The sequence below is a fragment of the Geotrypetes seraphini genome, chromosome 8 (assembly GCF_902459505.1).
Source record: "Geotrypetes seraphini chromosome 8, aGeoSer1.1, whole genome shotgun sequence".
Classification (NCBI taxonomy): Eukaryota; Metazoa; Chordata; class Amphibia; order Gymnophiona; family Dermophiidae; genus Geotrypetes; species Geotrypetes seraphini.
The window spans coordinates 88,568,335-88,589,862 of NC_047091.1; the positions used below are offsets into that span (position 1 = coordinate 88,568,335).

General features: G+C 44.6%; 1 protein-coding gene across 1 annotated transcript in view; it reads left to right on the forward strand.

Moving 5' to 3' along the window:
- LOC117365759 (ras-related protein Rab-11B) overlaps positions 1 to 21,528 on the forward strand; it is a 94,038-nt gene that overhangs the window by 7,858 nt on the left and 64,652 nt on the right. The window contains exon 2 of the mRNA XM_033956541.1: positions 13,845 to 13,964. Within this exon, the coding sequence (XP_033812432.1) occupies position 13,964 (1 nt within the window). The 5' untranslated portion in view covers positions 13,845 to 13,963. The remainder of the gene's footprint in view (positions 1 to 13,844; positions 13,965 to 21,528) is intronic.

Consider the following 21,528-nt stretch of genomic DNA (forward strand, 5'->3'; position numbering starts at 1 on the left):
ACAGGGTTGTCCATTGTCGCCAGTTTTATTTGTGCTCTCACTGGACCTCCTGATTCAGGAGGTACAATCTAATGTTGAAATCAGTGGTTTAATGTTGGGTGCTAGTCATTTCAAAATAGCAGTGTATGCAGATGATCTCTTGTGTTTCTATCTACTCCCCATAGGTCTCTGCCAATTTTAATGAAAAGTCTAAGAGAGTATGGAGACTTCTCTGGTTTTGCTTTAATCTTGGGGAAATCGGAAGCTTTGGCTTCCTCCGAACCTCTGTGTAGGACATGAAACACAACTTTTCCACTGAAATGGGCAGACACTTCTTTTCGTTATTTTGGGAGTTTTGTTATCAATAGATGTTACTCGCCTTTATCGTCTTACTTTCATATACTAGATCCCTTTTGACAAAGTAGCAGGGGTTATTGTTGTCCTTACTAGGTAGAATACATCTTTTTTGTATGGTTCTGTTCCTTAAATGGCTCTATGTCCTCCTATCTCTTCCCCTTTAGCCGCTGATAAAAGATGTTAGATAGAACTTTATACTCCATGTTCTTGTGGTTTTGTTGGGGAGGGAAAAAAGCCCAAATTATGGTGGAACTACTTTGTAGGGTCCTGGGCCATACACCTTTATAATCAAGCTTGTCTTTTATGACATCAAGTTTCAAGTTTATTAAAAAACATTTAGACCGCAAAGTACTAATGAGGAACCAAAAATACAGACTTGCATAAGTAGATCTCGTGATGAGTCACAAGACAAGTAATACACAACATATAAACGAACGGGAACAAAAGGAAAAAGGGAGGAACTACAATAATCAAAGTAAAGTTAACATAAGGACCATTAAAAAATACTTTGATGCTACATCCTTTAGATCACAGTTCTTCAACCGCCAGTCCGTGGACCGGTTGACGGTCCGCAGAAAATTTCTGCCGGTCCGCACAGGGCCGGCGAGATCAATTCGGCAGTTAAATTTCCTGCTGACTGCGGTTCCTGCTCACTAATGTTCCTCCCAGCCTCAGGCGATTAAGACAGGCTGCCAACGTCGGGGCCTTCCCTCTCTGAGTCTCGCCTGTTCGGAAACAGGAAGTTGAAACAAAATAGACGAGACTCAGAGAGTGAAGGTCCCAACGTGGCAGCCTGTCTTGATCGCTGCCCCTGCCGAGTTGCTGAAGAGGGCCACAGAGAGAGCTGCAGATTCAGGTGCAGGTGGAGGGAGATGGTCAGCGTGTGCGAGCAAGATCCTGGGGGGCCTTCACAGTGACTTCCTCCCCTCCCACCAGCTCTCCTACTTGCCAGGGCAGTGATTTACCGGCAACTTCCTGCAGGCAAGTACTGAGAGCTGCTGGAAGGGGAGACAGCCACTGTAGGAAGCAGGAAAGCTGCTGGATAAAGGCAGAGCTGTTACTGGACTTGGAGAGAGTTAGAAGGAGAGATGCTGCTGGGAGGGGAGGAGGGAAAGGGATGGGAAGAGAAAAGAGTTAATGTTGGATAGAGAGAGGAGGGAAGGGAGAAGAAGGAGAGATGCTGCTGGAAGGGGAGGAGGGAGAGGGATGGGAAGAGAGTTAATGTTGGATAGAGGGAGGAGGGAAGGGAGAAGAAGGAGAGATGCTGCTGGGAGGGGAGGAGGGAAAGGGATGGGAAAAGGAAGGAGGGAAGGGAGAAAGAAAAAAAGGAAGGAAACAGCTGGCAGGGAGATTACAGGAGGGGAAGGGGGTCAGGGTGGAATGGAGAGATCAGATGAGGGAAAGGGAAGAGAGAGGAATGAGAAAGTAGAGAGACATTGATGCTGGAAAGGGGGTCAGCAGAGAAATGAGAGAGGGATAAAGATACTAGATCTGGTGTAGGAGAGATAAAAATGAAGAAGGCAGTGAAGCTGGAATGAATGATGTCAAAAAGGAGAGGAGGAACAGGCTGGATGGACAGGGAAGAGGGGCATAGAAAGAAGTCAGATACATATGGAAGGGGGAGAGGGCAGACATTGGTGGAATGGGCAGATGCTGGAAGGAAAAGAGTGAAAAGAAGATGAAAGCAGAAACCAGAGACAACAAAAGGTAGAAAAAAAATAATTTTATTTCTATTTTGTCATTAGAATATATCAGATTTGAAATATATATCCTGCTAGAGACATAACTGGAGACTGCAGTATTCTGTTAGCATGATATTTCTATGTAGCATTCTATAATAACTTGACTTGTTCAGTTTTCTTGATAGTAGAGGGGATATATGTGAAGGGGAGGGGAGACAGGGGTTTTGTTGGTCCGTGCTCTGTATATATGTATTTATAAAATCACAATTGTTCAAAATATTGTTTCTTTTTATACTTTAATAAAATATGTTCAATATAAAATCATAATTGCGGCTTGTGCAGATGGGATCATTTGGTTTGCGGGGACCAAGCTCGCGGAGATGGGGCGTAAATGGGGTTTTTTAATTTAGTCCTAGTAGTTTGCCGGTCCACAAAATAATTCTTTTATTTCTGCCGGTCCACGGGTGTAAAAAGGTTGAAGAACACTGCTTTAGATTACTGGTGCAGTCTCTGATCCTATCAATTCTGGATTACTGCAATATCATTTATCTAGGTATCCCAAAGAAAACAGTACAAACATTGAGATTAGTGCAAAACACTGCAGTTCGCTTGATCTTCGGATTGAGGAAAAACAACCACATTAGCCCATACTACAGAAGATTGTACTGGTTGCCAATGGAGGCGCGAATACTGATCAAGTTTGCCTGTATTTGTTTCAAGCAGGTCTGGGGACTAGCGTCTTCTTACCTACTACCACATTTTGTATTACACAACCCCGCACGACCAACCAGAAACTGTAACATATTTACATACCCAAAGATCACAGGCTGCAAATACAAATCCTTTTTGGACAGGTCCTTCCTCTTCCAAGCAAGCAAACAGCAGTCCTGGCTGGGTAATTACATCATTGGAGCCAGGCTGACCTATGGCGCATTCCAGAAAGCAATAAAAACCGTACTGTTTGACAAATTCATCTCCTAAACAGAAGCCTTACCACTTACAAAGTTATATTATCCCCCTGTCAATTTCTGTGTAATATGCTGTTCTCTCACTTTCTGTATTGTTGCAATTCGCAGACTGTCCAGCATTATTCCTTGAATTGCACCCATGAGACCTAAATTACATACTTAAGATTAATTTTTCCTTTCTTGTAAATAAGTTGTACCCTCACTACTTGCATCCTGTAAATCGTGAACTGTCTAGTTTTATTCTGTAATTCGCTTATCCAGTAATTCACTTTATTCTGTAATCCGCCTTATTCTGTAACTCGCTTTACTCTGTAATTCGCCTTATTGTCCAACTCTATCCTAAAATTAGCAGATTGTCCAGCTTTATTCCAATATTGGTCGCCGTACCTTAAGAAGGTTATGGCATTACTCGAGAGGGTTCAGAGGAGAGCGACATGTCTGATAAAAGGGATGGAAAACCTTCATATGCTGAGAGATTGGAGAAACTGGGTCTCTTTTCCCTGGAGAAGAGGAGACTTAGAGGGGATATGATAGAAATTTACAAGATCATGAAGGGCATAAAGAGAGTAGAGAGGGACAGATTCTTCAAACTTTCAAAAAATAAAAGAACAAGAGGACATTCGGAAAAGTTGAAAGGGGACAGATTCAAAACAAATGCTAGGAAGTTCTTCTTTACCCAACGTGTGGTGGACACCTGGAATGCGCTTCCAGAGGAAGTAATAGGGCAGAGTACGGTACTGGGGTTTAAGAAAGGATTGGACAATTTCCTGCTGGAAAAGGGGATAGAAGGGTATAGATAGAGGATTACTGCACAGGTCCTGGACCTGTTGGGCTGCCGCGTGAGCGGGCTGCTGGGCACGATGGACCTCAGGTCTGACCCAGCGGAGGCATTGCTTATGTTCTTATGTTCTTGAGTTGCATACACAAGATCTATACTACATACTTAAGATTCATATTTTCCTTTTATCTATTTCTTATGTAATAAGTTGTACCCTCACTTCTTGCATTCTGTAATTTGCTGATTGTCCAGCCTTCTTCGATGTGAACCGCCTAGAAGCCTTTCGACTGGCAGTATAGAAGAATAAAGTTATTATTATTATTATTATTATTATAAAAGGTAAGGTACGGTAGGAAGGGGATTTAAAAAATAATAAAAAATATTAAAAATTTAGCCCTAATAAGGGCAGTTAGATGTCAAAAGTGTCTTGGAATAGAAAAGTTTTTAACTTATTTTTTAAATGAGGAAGAGATACTTCTGAACGGAGATGGTTAGGGGTGGAATTCTAAAGAGAAGGGGCGGTTACCACAAAATTATTAGATCTAATAGTATTGATGTGCTTTATTTTTTTTAATTCTTTATTTTAATGATGTTTACCAAAAAAATCAACAACAATAGTCTCAATACAAGGAATAATTTGCAATGTCATAATTAACATAATTCAAAAATAAATACATGTTACAATAAAACATCTTATTATATAATCAGTTAACCCCCCCCCTTGCCTCCCCCCTTCAGGAGGCCTGGTGACTCTTTTGATAAGGATAATATAATGGACAATTTAGATCTTTCAGAAGTCTTCTTTTTCCATTTCTATATATTTGTCCCATATATCTGTAAACTACATCCATTGATTTGTTAGAAGGGCCGACAATCTATATTTTTCGCATTCAATTCCTAATCGATCTCTTATATCTCTTATGGTGGGTATATTTGGAGTATGCCATTTTCTGGGCCAATATTAATCTGGCAGCTGTAAATGCTAAATCCATAAGTTTAGATTGGGTAGATGATAAACCCTCTACTCTAATTCTCAGCAGTGCCTTATCAGCACTCAAATCAAGAGGGATCTGTATTAATTTACTCACATAACAAAATACTTGCTCTCAATAATTCTGAATCTTTTTACATTCCCACCAAATATGATAAAATGTACTTTTTTCCCCACATCCCTTCCAACAAACATCATTTTTCTCCTTAGTATATTTACTAATTAGAACCGGAGTGATATACCATCTTGTTAAAAGTTTTATAGCATTTTCCACCAAAGCAGCTGCTCTAGTTATATGGGATACAATCCTTCCCCATTCATCAATTGACCATTCCTTCCCCGTATTGATGTGCTTTAAAGAAGGAATTGTTAAGAGATTTTGAGATATAGAGCGAAGGGCTTTAGAGGGACAGTAAGGTATGATTAGATTATTAATAAATTCAGGTTGGTTACTTGAACGGGTTTTAAATGTCAATAAAAGAATTATATAATTGATTCTGTGCTCAACAGGGAGCCAATGAATTTTGTGAAGAAGAGGTGATACATGATCATATTTTTTTGCATTGAATATGATTTTTGCAGCAGTATTCTATATGATTTGTAGTTGCCTGATTTCCTTTTTTGTTATACCCTTAAACAGTGCATTACAGTAATCGATACAAAATATTACTAGGGCAGTGTTCTTCAACCGCTGGTTCGAAGAAAATTCCTGCAGGTCCATGCAGGGCCAGTGAGATCGACGCAGTTAAATTTACATCAGGGGGGCCCACAGGCTATCCGGGCATCTCTTCCCCTTTCCCTTTCAAGGCCGGCGTTAGGGGTGGCAAACAGGACAGCTGCCCTGGGCCCCGCGATCCAGGCAGCTCACTTAGTGCCATCAGCCCTGCCTTCGGCTGTGGTACTGTTACAACGGACGGAAAAAACAAAGACAGAAGCCACGGGACTTTTCCTCTTGCCTGCATCGCTAAAGGCTCTGCCGATCTTGATCCCGCCCCCTTCTGAAATAACTTCCTGTTTTTGAGGGGCAGGATTGAGACCATCAGAGCTTAAAGCGCGTAGTAATGCAGGCAAGAGGAAAGGTCCCGCGGCTTCTGTCTTCGTTTTTGCCGTATGATTTAGCGGGACCACAATTGGAAGGTAGGGTAGGTTTTGTCTTTGTTATTGCTGCCCAGTTTAGCAGGTCCAGGGTCAAAGGCAGGGCTGATAGCAATCGAGTGCTGGAAGAGTGGATTGGGGCCAGCAGCCAAGGGAGGGAATAAGAGATGCTGGATTATGAGGAGAGTGAAAAATGTGACATACGTGTTGTGGGAAGGGGATGGTAGACCCAGGGGGGATTGGTGTGACAGAAGGGAGATGGTGGATCCCCTTGGGGGAGAATAGTTATTGGAACTAGGTGGGAGTTGGAAGAATAGGGACACAAAGACAGATGCTGGACCTTGCAGGGGGCAGAGAGACATGGAAAATGCTGAACACAAGAGTGGAGTATGAAGACAGGAGTAAGATGTTGGACATGGGTAGAGGGAGTAGGGAGACAAGGAGAAGATGCTGAATAAGGAATGGAGGGAGTAGGGTGATGGAAGATATCTGCTAGATTAAGATGGGGAAAAGAGGGCAGGTACTGGAATGGGACCGGGGAAGATGGTGGGTTGGCTGGCTGGTTCAGCAACAGGAAGAAAAAAAGAACACAGGAAGATGCTGGACATGGAGGTTGTATGGTGAAGGAAAAAAGCAGACTTGACGTGAATAGGAAGACAGGTGGGAGATGCTGGACACGGGGTGGATGCAGTAAGAAGAAAAAGGAGGTTCTGGATATTGGAGTAATAGGTAGAAGACAGGAAGGGACTGAAGACCTTGGAAAGAAAATTAAGAAAAGACAGAAGAAAGCAGAAACTGGGATAAACATGAACAAAATGGGCAGACAATAAAGGTAGAAAAAATAATTTTATCTTTAATTTCATGAACAGAAAATGCAGTTTTACTGTAAATTTACACTGTTTTCTTTTCCAAAGTTTAGAGTACTGTTTCTCTTTCTCTAGTGCTGCATTTTATGCAGGGTATGGCTTCTTCAGGTTTAATTTTTTGTCTACATATGTTAAATTTGTTATTGCTTACAGTTGTGTTATTCTATACAGGGACCTTTTTGCAAATATGTTCACTTTTTTGTGGGTTTATTTGTTTGCAGATAGCAGATGGGAAGGGTGGGCAGTGGCACTAAGCCCAAAGTGGGTGGTTACCAAATTTTCTCCCCACTGTCTCCCTGCCTCCTGCTCAAATTCTCTTCCAGCTGACTTAGGGCTCTCTCTGACCAGGTGGCACTCCCCTAACACTATTCCTGACATGTGTGACTGCAGTATTCTGTTAGAATGATATTTCTGTGTAGCATTCTGTAATAATTTGGCTTGTTCAGTTTTCTTGATAGTAGAGGGGATATATGTGAAGGGGAGGGGAGACAGGGGTTTTGTTGGTCCTTGCTTTGTATATTTGTATTTATAAAGTGACAATTGTACAGAATATTGTTTCTTTTTATACTTTATTAAATACGTTCAATATAAAATCATAACTGAGGCTTGTGCGGACGGGATCAGATGGTTTGCGGGGACTGAGCTCGCAGAGATGGGGTGGAAATGTTTTGGTTTTTTTTTTATTTTAGTCTTGGTAGTTTGCTGGTCCACAAAATAATTATTTTATTTCCGCCAGTCCATAGGTGTAAAAAGGTTGAAGAACACTGTACTAGGGAGTGAATTAGAACGTTTAAAGATGCAGGTTTCAGGAGATTGGCTATAGATCTAATCATTCGTAAACGATGGAAACAGCGTTGGACTATCGTGCTAATATGAAAATGGTATCTAAACTTAGGGCTCCTTTTACGAAGGTGCGCTAGGGTTTTTAGCGCATGCACAAAATTACCGCGCGCGGTAGCCAAAATCTACCGGCTCCTAAAAAGAAAGTGGTACTGGCTAGCGCGCTCGGGAATTTAACACGCACTATTGCACGCGTTAAGGCCCTAGCACACCTTTGTAAAAGAAGCCCTTACTGTCGAATGTAACCCCTAATAGCTTTAAAGAATTAACAATTTTAGTTAAACCTTCTTTATTAAGGAATATCATAAATTTTGATTTTTCAACATTTAATGCAAATTTATTATCGTCTAGCCAAGATTTTATTTTCTCTAATTTCAGATTTATTTTAGAAACTTCGTCTGGTTTACTGAGATCAATTGGATGGATTAATTGAACATCATCCGCGTACGTGAATATTGTGAAACCTATTGACTGCCCTAATGTTAAGAGCGGGGACATGAAAATATTGAAAAGTAATGGAGATAAGATGGAACCTTGAGGGATACCTTGATTATTTTTAAAGGGTTCTGAAACATTAGAGTTGAAAATGAGCTTAGAAGACCTGTCAGAAAAGAAAGATGAAAACCAATCCAAGACCTGGTCAGAAATTCCGATTTCTTGGAGACGTAATAGAGCAGGGGTGCCCAAAAGGTCGATTGCGAAGGCAACATGAGTCGATCACGTTGCCTTCGCATTCTACTTGCTTCCCCACACAGAAGCATTGGGCCGACCAGATTTCCTTTCCCCGATGTCAATTCTGACGTCGGAGAGGAAGTTCAGAGCCAGCCAATTGCTGCCTGGGTTGGCCCGGATCTTCCTCTCTGACATCAGAAATGACGTCAGGAAAAGGAAATTTGGTCAGTCCGACGCTTCTGTGTGAGGAAGCAGGGAGAGCTTGGAGCAGTGGTGGTTTGGAGGTCTGTTCCCCGATGGCGGCGGTGGTGGTTTGGAGGCCTGTTCCCCGATGGCGGCGGCAGTAGCTTGGGAGCAAGCAGAGAGACAGAAAGAAGGGGAAGCAGGGAGACAGAAAGAAAGAAGGGAAAAAGAAAGAAAGGGGGCATGGGAAGAGAAAGACACAGAAAGGGGGGCAGGGAGACAAAGAAAGACAGAAAGAAAGGGGAGGGGGCAGGGAGAGAGGAAGTAAAAATTGGCGGAGGGAATGAGGTCTGGAAGCATACATCAGGCTGAAAGAAGGAAAAAAATATTGGATGCACAGTCAGAAAAATAAAGTGCAACCAGAGACTCATGAAATCACCAAACAAAGGTAGGAAAAATGATTTTATTTTCAATTTAAGTGATCAAAATGTGTCCGTTTTGAGAATTTCTATCTGCTGTCTATATTTTGCACTATGGCCCCCTTTTACTAAACCGCAATAGCGTTTTTTAGCGCAGGGAGCCTATGAGCATTGAGAGTAGCGCAGGGCATTCAGCGCAGCTCCCTGCTGTAAAAACCACTATCGCGGTTTAGTAAAAAGAGAGGGGTATATTTGTCTATTTTTGTAAAGTTGTTACAGAGGTGACATTGCATAAAGTCATCTGCCTTGAACTCTTTGAAAACCCACAGAATATAAATGATAATTAACATTTTCTCTGCGTACAGTGTGCTTTGTGCTTTTTTAAATTTTATTGTTGGTAGATCATTTTGACTTAGTCATTTTAAAAGTAGCTCACAAGCTCAAAAAGTGTAGGCACCCCTGTAATAGAGATTGGGTACTGCCTTATATTCTGATGTGGATCTGGAGCGGGATTACTTTTATCCTTTGCACTTAATATACCTTTTACATGCTGGATAAGTGAACTGCTGAATCAGAGCAGCGTGTTGTTACGCCTGCTTTGGGCAGTGTGGAAACAGATCCTTCCTTTCTGGGGACATGATCCACATGCTAGTGTGTTGTTGCCCCTGGTTGGAAACTTATCCTTTACGCCAGGAATGACACCTGTCTTTAGTAAATGGAGGGATGGGGGAATAACTCAAATATTTCATATTTTGCCGGAGGAGGGCACACAGCTCTCATGTGAAGAATTGCTGCAAAGAGGCGTTCCGTCTCTTGGGGCACACTAGGCGTCTTGGCAAGTACAACAATATGTGAGATCCCTTTCCGCTAGCTCTCTGTCATGGGAGTTTGGTGCTATGTTTTATGACTTTCTTGAGACAAAACTGGAGGTCAAAATATCAGTGTCCTATTTCCAACAGAGCTTGCTTGCTTTACAGCCACCCAAAAACTGCTCCACTATTTTTAATCTGTGGCAAAGGGACTTGAATAGGGATCTGAGAATGAACACTCGGATAAGAGCTATTAAAGGTGTCCCTGGTGTGGTGTATAGTGCAAAGCTACAGGAGTGTCAATATCGTATGTTGTTAAAGGCATATGTTCCTCAATGTCAAGCTTATTATATGGGAAGCGTTGACACGCAACTACGTATAAAATATCAAGCTTCTGTGAATTCCTATTTTCATGGTCTGTGGGCATGTGAACCAGTGCAGGGCTTTTGGAGATATATTGCCTCTTTTCTGCAGGAAGTCTTGAAAACATCAATCTGTGTGTCTGAAACCACTATGCTTTTTTGCCATTTTTCCTTCCTGTCAATGCATACCTCATCAGAAAAATTGTTCCTTAGTAAATTCTATATTGTAGGAAAGAAGTGTATATTGAACTAATGGTTGTCTGAGCTACCACCTTCTTTCTGATACTGGAGAAACAAACCACATGAGCTGATGAGGTGGGAAGCGAGAACTGCTTATTTTTCCCCCAAAAGGCGTAAAGACTTTCTGAAAGTTTGGACTCCATATTTGAATATCTTGGCTCCGAGAAGTCGCGGCCAAGTTTTCAATTAGATACAATCATGTTGACACCTACCAGTGGTTGTTAATAGATATTGTAACTAGGGTTAGGTGGGGAGGAGGGAGGGGTGGGGGAGGGGAATGTTATGTCAAATGGGAGTCTTTAGAGCCCAGACCCACATGAGTTGAGGACTTTTATTGGAAAAGTATTGATTCTGCAGTGTTTGTGTGCATTTGTATTTTTAATTAAAAAAGGTTTAAAATAAATAATTCTCATTGCCATCTATCAGGCCACTTTCATGTCGTCAAAAACCCATTACCATACAGGACAAAACCAAAACATAGGCACCAGAAGCCCTTTAAATCTCTAAGGGCTTCGGGGCTGTTACCACGCAGCAGCTGCTAGCACGGCTTTGTAAAACAGGCCCATTGTGTAAAAGCCATCACTGGTACATCTACAATAATAAAACCCTAAGCGCGCATACACACTCTTACCTACGTGTTCCGTGATCCCTGATCTGTAGATCCATGGCCGGCAAGAGAGCGCATGCGTGCAAGAAGACACTAGGACTCCCTCCCGAGCCGCAGCCATGCTGACTGGCTTAGGCCCCGCAGGCCTCTCATGGAGCCCACCTTCCCAACCAGCATGGATGGCGGCGGTAGCAGCGATGCCGGGAGCGGGCCAGTACCAGGGTGAATTGAAGCGGCTGTCGGATTGAAGCACGCGCGGCGGCTGTCGGCACATGCAAGCTGCGGCGGCTTGAGGTGGCTGTCGGCATGTGCAAAGCATGGATGGCGGCAGTGGCAGTGATGCCTGGACGGGCCAGTACCAGGGCGACTTGAGGCAGCTGTCGGATTGAGGTGCCCGCGGTGGCTGTCGGCACGTGCAGGCAGTTGAGCTGTGGCGAAAGGCGTTATGCGGGTGCTGACAGGACAGGAAGGCAGATACAAATGGAACGGAAGTCAGATGCTGGACAGGGAGAACAGGTAAGGGGTGCCGCTGGTCAGGGAGTGCATGAAAAAGGTGCTGCTGGATGGGGGGGGAAGGAAATAGGAAGGGAGGCCTACTGCTGGACAGGGGGGGATGTAACAGGAAGGAAGGCCTACTGGTGGAAAGGGGGAGCAAGGAAGAGGTGTTTCTGGACAGGGGGGAGGTAAAACAAAGGGAGAAGGGCTGCTGATGGACAGGGGGAGCAGGCAAAGGGTGGTGGTGGACTGCCGAGGAAAGAGAGAGACAGAAAGAGAGACAGAAAGAAAGACAGACAGCGGGAGGGAGAGAGACAGAAAGAAAGAAAGACAGAGAGACATATATTCTAGCACCCGTTAATGTAATGGGCTATAAGGCTAGTCACTAATAATAAAACCCAAGCGCACTTGCGCACTCCTACCTGCGTGTTCCGTGATCCGTAGCTCCGTGGTCAGCAGAATGTTAAAGGAAGTGGCGTGTGCGCGTGCGGCGCAGGTACACGTTTGGAGCACGTGCGGTGCGTGCACATGTTTGGAAAGCCTTAGCAGACATGTGCAGTGGGAAATTCGTGCATAGGAGCGGCTGTTTACGATGCGTGCAGCATGTTTCCACAGCAGCGTAGGAGAAGCATGGTGGTTTCCTTCAGCTGAGCGGTTTCCGACGCTTCCCCTATCATTAGCGTGTGGTGGTCTTAGTTTCGACAGCCAGCAGTGGCGGCTGACCCAGACAGTAGCAATTGCTGGGGCCGGTAAATGGGGGGGCTGCAAGTATCAGCTTTTGGCACTGGAGGGAAGGAGTCATGCAGGCAGGCTGGCTTAAGCACGGCAGAGAGGGAGTGAGATAGGTTGGCTAGCTTCTGGGGAGGGGGTGGGACAAAGGTTGGAAGGCAGGGGGGACATAGGAAGGAGCACTGGGGGCACTAAGGACATGGGAAGGAGCACTAAGGACATGTGAAGGAGGCACTGGGGGCACTAAGGACATGAGAAGGGGCACTAAGGACATAGGAAGGAGGCACTGGGGGCAATAAGGACATGGAATGAGGCACTGGGGGCACTAAGGACATAGGATGGGGCACTAAGGACATGCAAAGGAGGCACGGGGGCACTAAGGACATGGAAGAGAGGCACTGGGGGCATTAAGGACATAGGAAGTAGGCAGTGAGGGCACTATGGACATAGGAAGGGGCACTAAAGACATAGGAAGGAGGCTCGGGGGGCAATAAGGACATAGGAAGGGCCACTAAGGACATGTGAAGGAGGCACTGGGGGCACTAAGGACATGGGAAGGAGACACTGGGGGCATTAAGGACATAGAAAGGAGGCAGTGGGGGCACTATGGACATAGGAAAGGGCACTAAAGACATATGAAGGAGGCTCAGGGGCAGTAAGGACATAGGAAGGGCCACTAAGGGCATGAGCAGGAGGCACTGGGGGCACTAAGGACATGGGAAGGAGGCACTGGGGGCACTAAGGACATGGGAAGGGGCACTAAGGACATAGTAAGGAGGCAATAGGGCAATAAGGACATGGAATGAGGCACTGGGGGCACTAAGGACATAGGATGGGACACTAAGCACATGCAGAGGAGGCACTGGAGGCACTAAGGACATAGGAAGGAGGCACTGGGGGCAGTAAGAACATAGGAAGGGGAACAAAGGACATAGGAAGTAGGCACTGGGGGCAGTAAGGACATAGGAAGGGCCACTAAGGACATGTAAAGGAGGCACTGGGGGCACTAAGGACATGGGAAGGAGGCACTGGGGGAATTAAGGACATAGGAAGGAGGCAATGGGGGCACTATGGATATAGGAAGGGGCACTAAAGACATATGAAGGAAGCTCAGGGGCAGTAAGGACATAGGAAGGGCCACTAAGGACATGTGAAGGAGGCACTGGGGGCACTAAGGACATGGGAAGGAGGCACTGTGGGCACTAAGGACATGGGAAGGGGCACTAAGGACATAGGAAGGAGGCACTGGGGCAATAAGGGCATAGGAAGGGCCACTAAGGACATGTGAAGGAGGCACTGGGGGCATTAAAGACATAGGAAGGAGGCAGTGGGGGCACTATGGACATAGGAAGGGGCACTAAGGACATAGGAAGGAGGCACTGGGGCAGTAAGGACATAGGAAGGGCCACTAAGAACATGGGAAGTAGGCACTGGGGCATTAAGGACATAGGAAGAGGGAGGGAATAGAAAAGGACAATTGTTGGGTCTGAGTGCAGAAAGAAAGAAGTACAGCGGCCAAGGAGAGAGAGAGATAGAAAGAAAGACATAGCGGAGAAAGAAAGACAGACAGACTAGCACCCGTTAATGTAACGGGCTTAAAGACTAGTTACATAATAAAGCATATTTGATCCTGCATATAATACTCTGCATCTAAAGGCCATGTTCTGTATCTAAAAGTTTCTAAAGGCCTCTATTCCTAAAGGCAAATCTTAATTCTCTGTCTTTTTTTACACAGTTTAATAATTAACCTTTGCTCTCTCTATTTCTTACAGATGCCAAGGATGTGTAATTCATAAACAAGCAGTTCTAACTTTCTCAGAGGCAATCAAGGCTGTACTTTTCTTATCAGGGAACAGAGGAATTAAACTGGGATTTCCAAGAAGAGATTCCAAGTAAGCATATCCTAATGCTCGATAAAAACAATTTCCATCTCTAAGGGTTTTTCTAATTGAAGAGTATCTTTTACTGAGATCCTTAACTTTCCACTGGAATATTTCATCTTCAGGCTGTAGCTTTAACCACTATGCCACACACTCCTGAGAAAATTAAAGAGTCATGGGATAGGTGACAAAGTTCAGTTCTGGATTAGGAATTGGTTATTGGATTGAAAGAGGATAGGGTTAAATGGTAATTTTTCTCAATGGAGGAGAGCAAACAGTGGAGTGCCACAGGGGTCTGTACTGAAACCAGTGCTATTTAACTTATTTGTAAATGATCTAAAAATTGGAACGACAAGTGAGGTGATTAAATTTGCAGATGACACTAAACTGTTCAAAGTTGTTAAAACATGCGAATTGTGAAAAATTGTAGGTAGACCATAGGAAATTGGAAGACTGGGCATCCAAGTGGCAGATGAAATTTAATGTGTACAAATGCAAGTGATGCACATTAGGAAGAATAACCCGAATCTCAGTTACCGGATGCTAGGGTCCACCTTGGGGGTTAGCACCCAAGAAAAGGATCTGGGTGTCATTGTAGATAATATGATGAAACCTTCCGCCCAATGTGTGGTGGCGGCCAAAAAAGCAAACTGGATGCTAGGAATTATTTTAAAAGGGTTGGTTAACAAGACTAAGAATGTTATAATGCTCCTATATCACTCCATGGTGCAACCTCAACTGGAGTATTGCATTCAATTCTGGTCTCCTTATCTCAAGAAAGATATAGTGGCACTAGAAAAGGTTCAAAGAAGAATGACCAAGATGATAAAGGGGATGGAATTCCTCTCTTATGAAGAAAGACCAAAAAGGCTAGGGCTCTCCCAGCTTGGAAAAGAGATGGCTGAGGGGAGATATGATTATTACAAAATCCTGAGTGGAGTTGAACTGGTACAAGTGGATCGATTTTTCACTCCGTAAAAAATTACAGAGACTAGGATATACTCAATGAAGTTACAGGGAAATACTTTAAAAAACAATAGGAGGAAATATTTTTTCACTCAGAGAATAGTTAAGCTCTGGAACGCATTGCCAGAGGTTGTGTTAAGAGTGGATAGCGTAACTAGTTTTAAGAACGGTTTGGACAGTTTCCTGGAGAAAAAGTCCATAGTTTGTTATTGAGAAAGACATGGGGGAAGCCTCTGCTTGCCCTGGATCGGTAGCATGGAATGTTGCTACTCCTTGGGTTTTGGCCTGGTACTAGCGACCTGGATTAGCTATCATGAGAATGGGCTACTGGGCCTGATGGACCATTGGTCTGACCCAATAAGGCTATTCTATTCTTATGTTCTTATACCACCTCTTATTTAGGAAGTGCCAAGTCCTCCCTCATTAAGGGCCCCTTTTATCAAGCTGCACTAGAGGTTTTTAGCGCAGGCCGGCATGATAAATGCTTTGATACTCATAGAATTCATATGAGCATCGGCTTGTGCTAAAATCCTATAGCACAGCTTGAAAAAAGAGGCCTAAATCAGCATTATCCAGCTAGCACATGGTAATACAAATGTACTAACTGGATAATGCTTTCATGCCCTTTCCCTGACCAAAACTTACCCTCTCCCAAACATAAGCATGCTATAAGCATATGCTTACAGCCAAATTATTGCAAAATGCTTTTGTGCATACTTATGTACTACTGTATATACAGGTACACCATCGATTTTCTGGCGACGGACAAAATTACAAGCGGGAACTTCAAATTCCCTTACCCGCCAGACCAGTTTACTGGGCGGCCCACAGGTGGCGTTGAGTGTAGCTGCATTGATGTGGATTGTTTACACTACAGAGATGCACAGAAACTATACAGAGAACATTTTATTGGGCCTCTAAGCTGTTTAAATAAAGTCTTTGGTGGATGTGAAAGGGGAGACATCGGGACCTGTACTGCAGTTATACAGTTATACCTTTGGTTCTGCAAAATAGTTAATCCAACAAGGTTTTGGAACCAGGGGTGCTGGAAAATTGGCAGTGTACCTTGTAATATCCTTTTTTTTCTCATGTTAAGCATTCATTAATGCTTAACGCAGTTTAGTAATAGGGTTCCTACAATGATACATTTTTTAAATTAGTTTTTGAGGGCTAACACCCCCTTTCTCAAGTTCATCTGACTTGAGGAAGAGGGTGTTGGCTCTCAAAAGATAGTCAAAAGAAATGTATGACATTAGTGCAAATAAAAAGTTTCACCTTAATGTGTAACCTTCTTTTTTTTTTTTTAGACTGATACAGCAATTGTGCTACTACTGTAAATGCAGCAGGGATATACATTTGTTAGCATACATTCCATTTGTTAGTGTACCTTAAAACTGTAGAGTAGAGAATGGCATGGAGCAAATTTTTCCCTGTCCCCATGGGAACTAATTTTCCTGTCCCATTCCAGCGAGTTCTTTTCCTGTACCTGCCCCATTCCTGCAAGCTCTGTCCTCATCTGCACAAGCCTCAAACACTTTAAAATCATAAGTATTTGAGGCTTGTGCGGTTAAGGCAGAGCTTACAGGAATGGGACAGGTACAAGAATAGCAACAAAACTCACGGGGACGGGGAAAAATGTGTCCCCATGTCATTCTCTACTGTAGACTTTGTCAAAAAATGAAAGGGAAAAAAACTAAATAGCCAATGGTATCTTAGGAATAGGGAGTGAAAATATCCAATTTGTTTAACAAAAAAACACTTCCCTCTATAAATGATAAAGTAACTTTTTGTAAAAACATCTGTATCTCAGCCGCTTACTAGAATGCACACAGGCAAATATTTTGGGCTTGTTGGCCTTTTATTTCCCAGATTTTCTGACTTTTTTGAGGCGTTGTTTCTCATATTTGTTTTTAAAAATTAATTGTTGTATGTCATGGGTTAATCTATATACAGTGGTGCCTCACACAACGAACTTAATTGGTTCCAGGAGCAAGTTTGTTATGCGAAACGTTCGTTATGTGAAACGCGTTTTCCCATAAGAATACATGTAAAAAAAAATAATTCGTTCTGCAGCATAAAATATGCTAAGATGACATAAAAAAAGATAAATTTTTGGTTATTATTTTTATTTAGATACATCTAAAAACATAATTGTTTTTTAAAACAACACACATTTTTTAAATTTAAAGACAGACTAAGTAGAGTCTAATTTTACAGTGAGAGAGGGCAGAGTCTCAGCGGCAAAAACTGGGACTTAACTGTTCATTTTTTTTTTTTCTACCGTGTTTCCCCGATGATAAGGCAGGGCCATCAAATAAGACAGCCCCCCCTTTTTAGAAAAAAATGTAAAATAAGGCACCCCCCCGCAAATAAGCCACCCACCGATACCTGCGCTTACCCGAATCGGGTGGTACGGTGGGTGACTCCGTGTGGTCCCTGGCACCCCCGACACGATCGGGGCAAGAGGGAGCTCAAGCCCTCTTGCCCCCCCGACTCCCCGACACGATCGGGGCAAGAGGGAGCCCAAGCCCTCTTGCCCCCCCCCGACTCCCCGACACGATCGGGGCAAGAGGGAGCCCAAGCCCTCTTGCCCCCCCCCCGACTCCCCGACACGATCGGGGCAAGAGGGAGCCCAAGCCCTCTTGCCCCCCGACTCCCCGACACGATCGGGGCAAGAGGGAGCCCAAGCCCTCTTGCCCCCCCGACTCCCCGACACGATCGGGGCAAGAGGGAGCCCAAGCCCTCTTGCCCCCCCGACTCCCCGACACGATCGGGGCAAGAGGGAGCCCAAGCCCTCTTGCCCCGCCGATTCCCCAACTCCCCGACAATATCGGGCCAGGAGGGAGCCCAAGTCCTCCTGGCCACGGCGACCCCCTAACCCCACCCTGCACTACATTACGGGCAGGAGGGATCCCAGGCCCTCCTGCCCTCGACGCAAACCCCCCCTCCCCCCAACGACCGCCCCCCCCCAAGAACCTCCGACCGCCCCCCCAGCCGACCCGCGACCCCCCTGGCCGACCCCCACGACACCCCCAACCCCCTTCCCCGTACCTTTCTGTAGTTGGCCGGACAGACGGGAGCCAAACCCGCCTGTCCGGCAGGCAGCCAACGACGGAATGAGGCCGGATTGGCCCATCCGTCCCAAAGCTCCGCCTACTGGTGGGGCCTAAGGCGCCTGGGCCAATCAGAATAGGCCCGGGAGCCTTAGGTCCCTCCTGGGGGCAGGGCCTGAGGCACATGGTCGGGTTGGGCCCATGTGCCTCAGGCCCCGCCCCCAGGAGGGACCTAAGGCTCCCGGGCCTATTCTGATTGGCCCAGGCGCCTTAGGCCCCACCAGTAGGCGGAGCTTTGGGACGGATGGGCCAATCCGGCCTCATTCCGTCGTTGGCTGCCTGCCGGACAGGCGGGTTTGGCTCCCGTCTGTCCGGCCAACTACAGAAAGGTACGGGGAAGGGGGTTGGGGGTGTCGTGGGGGTCGGCCAGGGGGGTCGCGGGTCGGCTGGGGGGCGGTCGGAGGTTCTTGGGGGGGCAGTCGTTGGGGGGAGGGGGGGTTTGCGTCGAGGGCAGGAGGGCCTGGGATCCCTCCTGCCCGTAATGTAGTGCAGGGTGGGGTTAGGGGGTCGCCGTGGCCAGGAGGACTTGGGCTCCCTCCTGGCCCGATCGTGTCGGGGAGTCGGGGGGGCAAGAGGGCTTGGGCTCCCTCTTGCCCCGATCGTGTCGGGGAGTCGGGGGGGCAAGAGGGCTTGGGCTCCCTCTTGCCCCGATCGTGTCGGGGAGTCGGGGGGGGCAAGAGGGAGCCAGGCGGAGAGAGGGCAGTTAAGGATGCAGCTCGGGCGACTTCGTTGTGTGAAACGAAGTTCGTTGTACGAATCAAGACATAAAGTTCGTTGTGCGCAGCGTTCGCTGTGCGAGGCGTCCGTTATGCGAGGCACCACTGTATATATAAAATCGGAGGTATGTGTGTATGTATGTGTGTATGTGCCGCGATCACGCAAAAACGGCTTGACCGATTTGAACGAAACTTGGTATGCAGATCCCTCACTACCTGGGATAATATGTTCTGGGGGTCTCGCGGCCCACCTGCACACGTGGGCAGAGCTACAAACAGAAATTCGGATTTCACCCATTCATGTCAATGGAAAAAATGTAAAAAGCTGCCAATCTCACAGTAATTCAAAAACGGCTTGACCGATTTGAACGAAACTTGGTATGCAGATCCCTCACTACCTGGGATGATATGTTCTGGGGGTCTCGTGGCCCACCTGCACACGTGGGCGGAGCTACAAACAGAAATTCGGATTTCACCCATTCATGTCAATGGAAAAAATGTAAAAAGCTGCCAATCTCACAGTAATTCAAAAACGGCTTGACCGATTTGAACGAAACTTGGTATGCAGATCCCTCACTACCTGGGGTGATATGTTCTGGGGGTCTCGCGGACCACCTGCACACGTGGGCGGAGCTACAAACAGAAAATCAGATTTCACCCATTCATGTCAATGGAAAAAATGTAAAAACCTGCCATTCTCACAGTAATTGGATTCTCAATCAATTGGATTCACAGTATATGCTTATGCAGATGATTTTCAACTTTTACATACCATTGACCCTACAAGTTCACATGACATATCTGACATTAATCAAAAGTTAGCCAAAATTCATGACTGGCTAAATACCAATCAATTATCCCTAAGCATTAACAAGACCACTACTGTACTCTTCTCAGGGAAAGAAGGATCACCACTTATTAATCCAATTTTAATTGACAATATGCCTCTTATTCAAACCAACACCACAAAAATTTTGGGAGTTTTAATAGATAACAAACTCACGTTCCGTGCACACATCAGTGCATTGATCAAAAATTGTTTCTACAGGTTGAGGATGATTCGATCACTCGCCCCCCTCCTTGACAAATTTTCCCTTAACACACTAGTTCATTCTCTAGTAATATCAAAGCTAGACTATTGTAATTCTTTATTAAAAGGGGCTTTTTTAAAAGACATACGTCGACTTCAATTGATTCAAAATACAGCTATAAAGATAATTACTGGTTCAAAGAAATTCGACCATGTTACACCTTTGCTACAAGAAGCTCACTGGTTGCCTATAATACATAGGATAACTTATAAAATAGCTCTTTTAGTCTTTAAGACAATTAAGACCAATACACCGGCTTTTATAGATAGGCTCCTGATCCCTTACAGTTCATCGAGAGTTCTTAGATCATCCTCTCAGTCTACCCTTAATGTTCCTTCCTTGAAAATTATCGGAACACGTCGTGCCTCTATTTTTTCGGTAACAGCACCAACGATCTGGAATTCTCTCCCTTTATACATAAGACTCGAACAAGATTTGCAGAAATTCAAGAGCAGTTTAAAGTGTCTTCTCTTTAAAGAAGCCTTTAACTGAATCCACCAAATCCATTATGAGGTACCATCCTATGATCTTTCCCATTCATAAAACTATAGCATCAGTATTTCTCTCATTTGATCTCTCTCTACTACCATCTTTCTTTCCTCCCCCCCTCCTAATGTACTTCCCTTTTATGTACTTTTCTTTAAAAAAAAATTGTATTTCTTCCCCCCTTTCCTAATGTTTCCCTTGTTCAATTTACCCCTGTTGGTCTAATTATAAAGATTATGTATTAGTGATTTTTTTTTTTTTTTTTAATTTCATTTTATTTCTGTAAAACGCTTTGTAATTTGAAAAGCGTTTAATCAAATTATTTGAATAAACTTGAAACTTAAACTTGTAATTCAAAAACGACTTGACCCATTTGAACGTTACTTGGTATGCAGATCCCTCACTACCTGGGGTGATATGTTCTGGGGGTCTCACGGCCCACCTGCACACGTGGGCGGAGCTACAAACAGAAAATCAGATTTCACCCATTCATGTCAATGGAAAAAATGTAAAAACCTGCCATTCTCACAGTAATTCAAAAACGGCTTGACCGATTTGAACGAAACTTGGTATGCAGATCCCTCACTACCTGGGGTGATATGTTCTGGGGGTCTCGTGGCCCACCTGCACACGTGGGCGGAGCTACAAACAGAAAATCAGATTTCACCCATTCATGCCAATGGAAAAAATGTAAAAACCTGCCATTCTCACAGTAATTCAAAAACGGCTTGACCGATTTGAACGAAACTTGGTATGCAGATCCCTCACTACCTGGGGTGATATGTTCTGGGGGTCTCGCGGCCCACCTGCACACATGGGCGGAGCTACAAACAGAAAAAACATGCAACAAGCTGCCATTCTCACAGTAATTCCAACTATAAAACACTTTCTATGACACTATAACCACTAGGGACATCGTTTCTATTCTACCAAGGAAACCATACATATAGAGTTTGTATGTTCTAACTGTGTTTGTAACTGTTTCCTTCATGCACCCCAGTTCATAATGTTATTACATTACATGAGTACTCACATATCCTGAACTAGGAACACAGGTTCCATTCTGAACCGGGAACAAACTGCATGGAGTTTCTTTTCAACCTGAGTTTCCACATATTGAGTTGTTTAAATCAATACTGAAACTTTTGGATGCCACTTATTCCAACAGATCTTCCTTTTCAGTTTAAGAGATTGCAAATTCCAG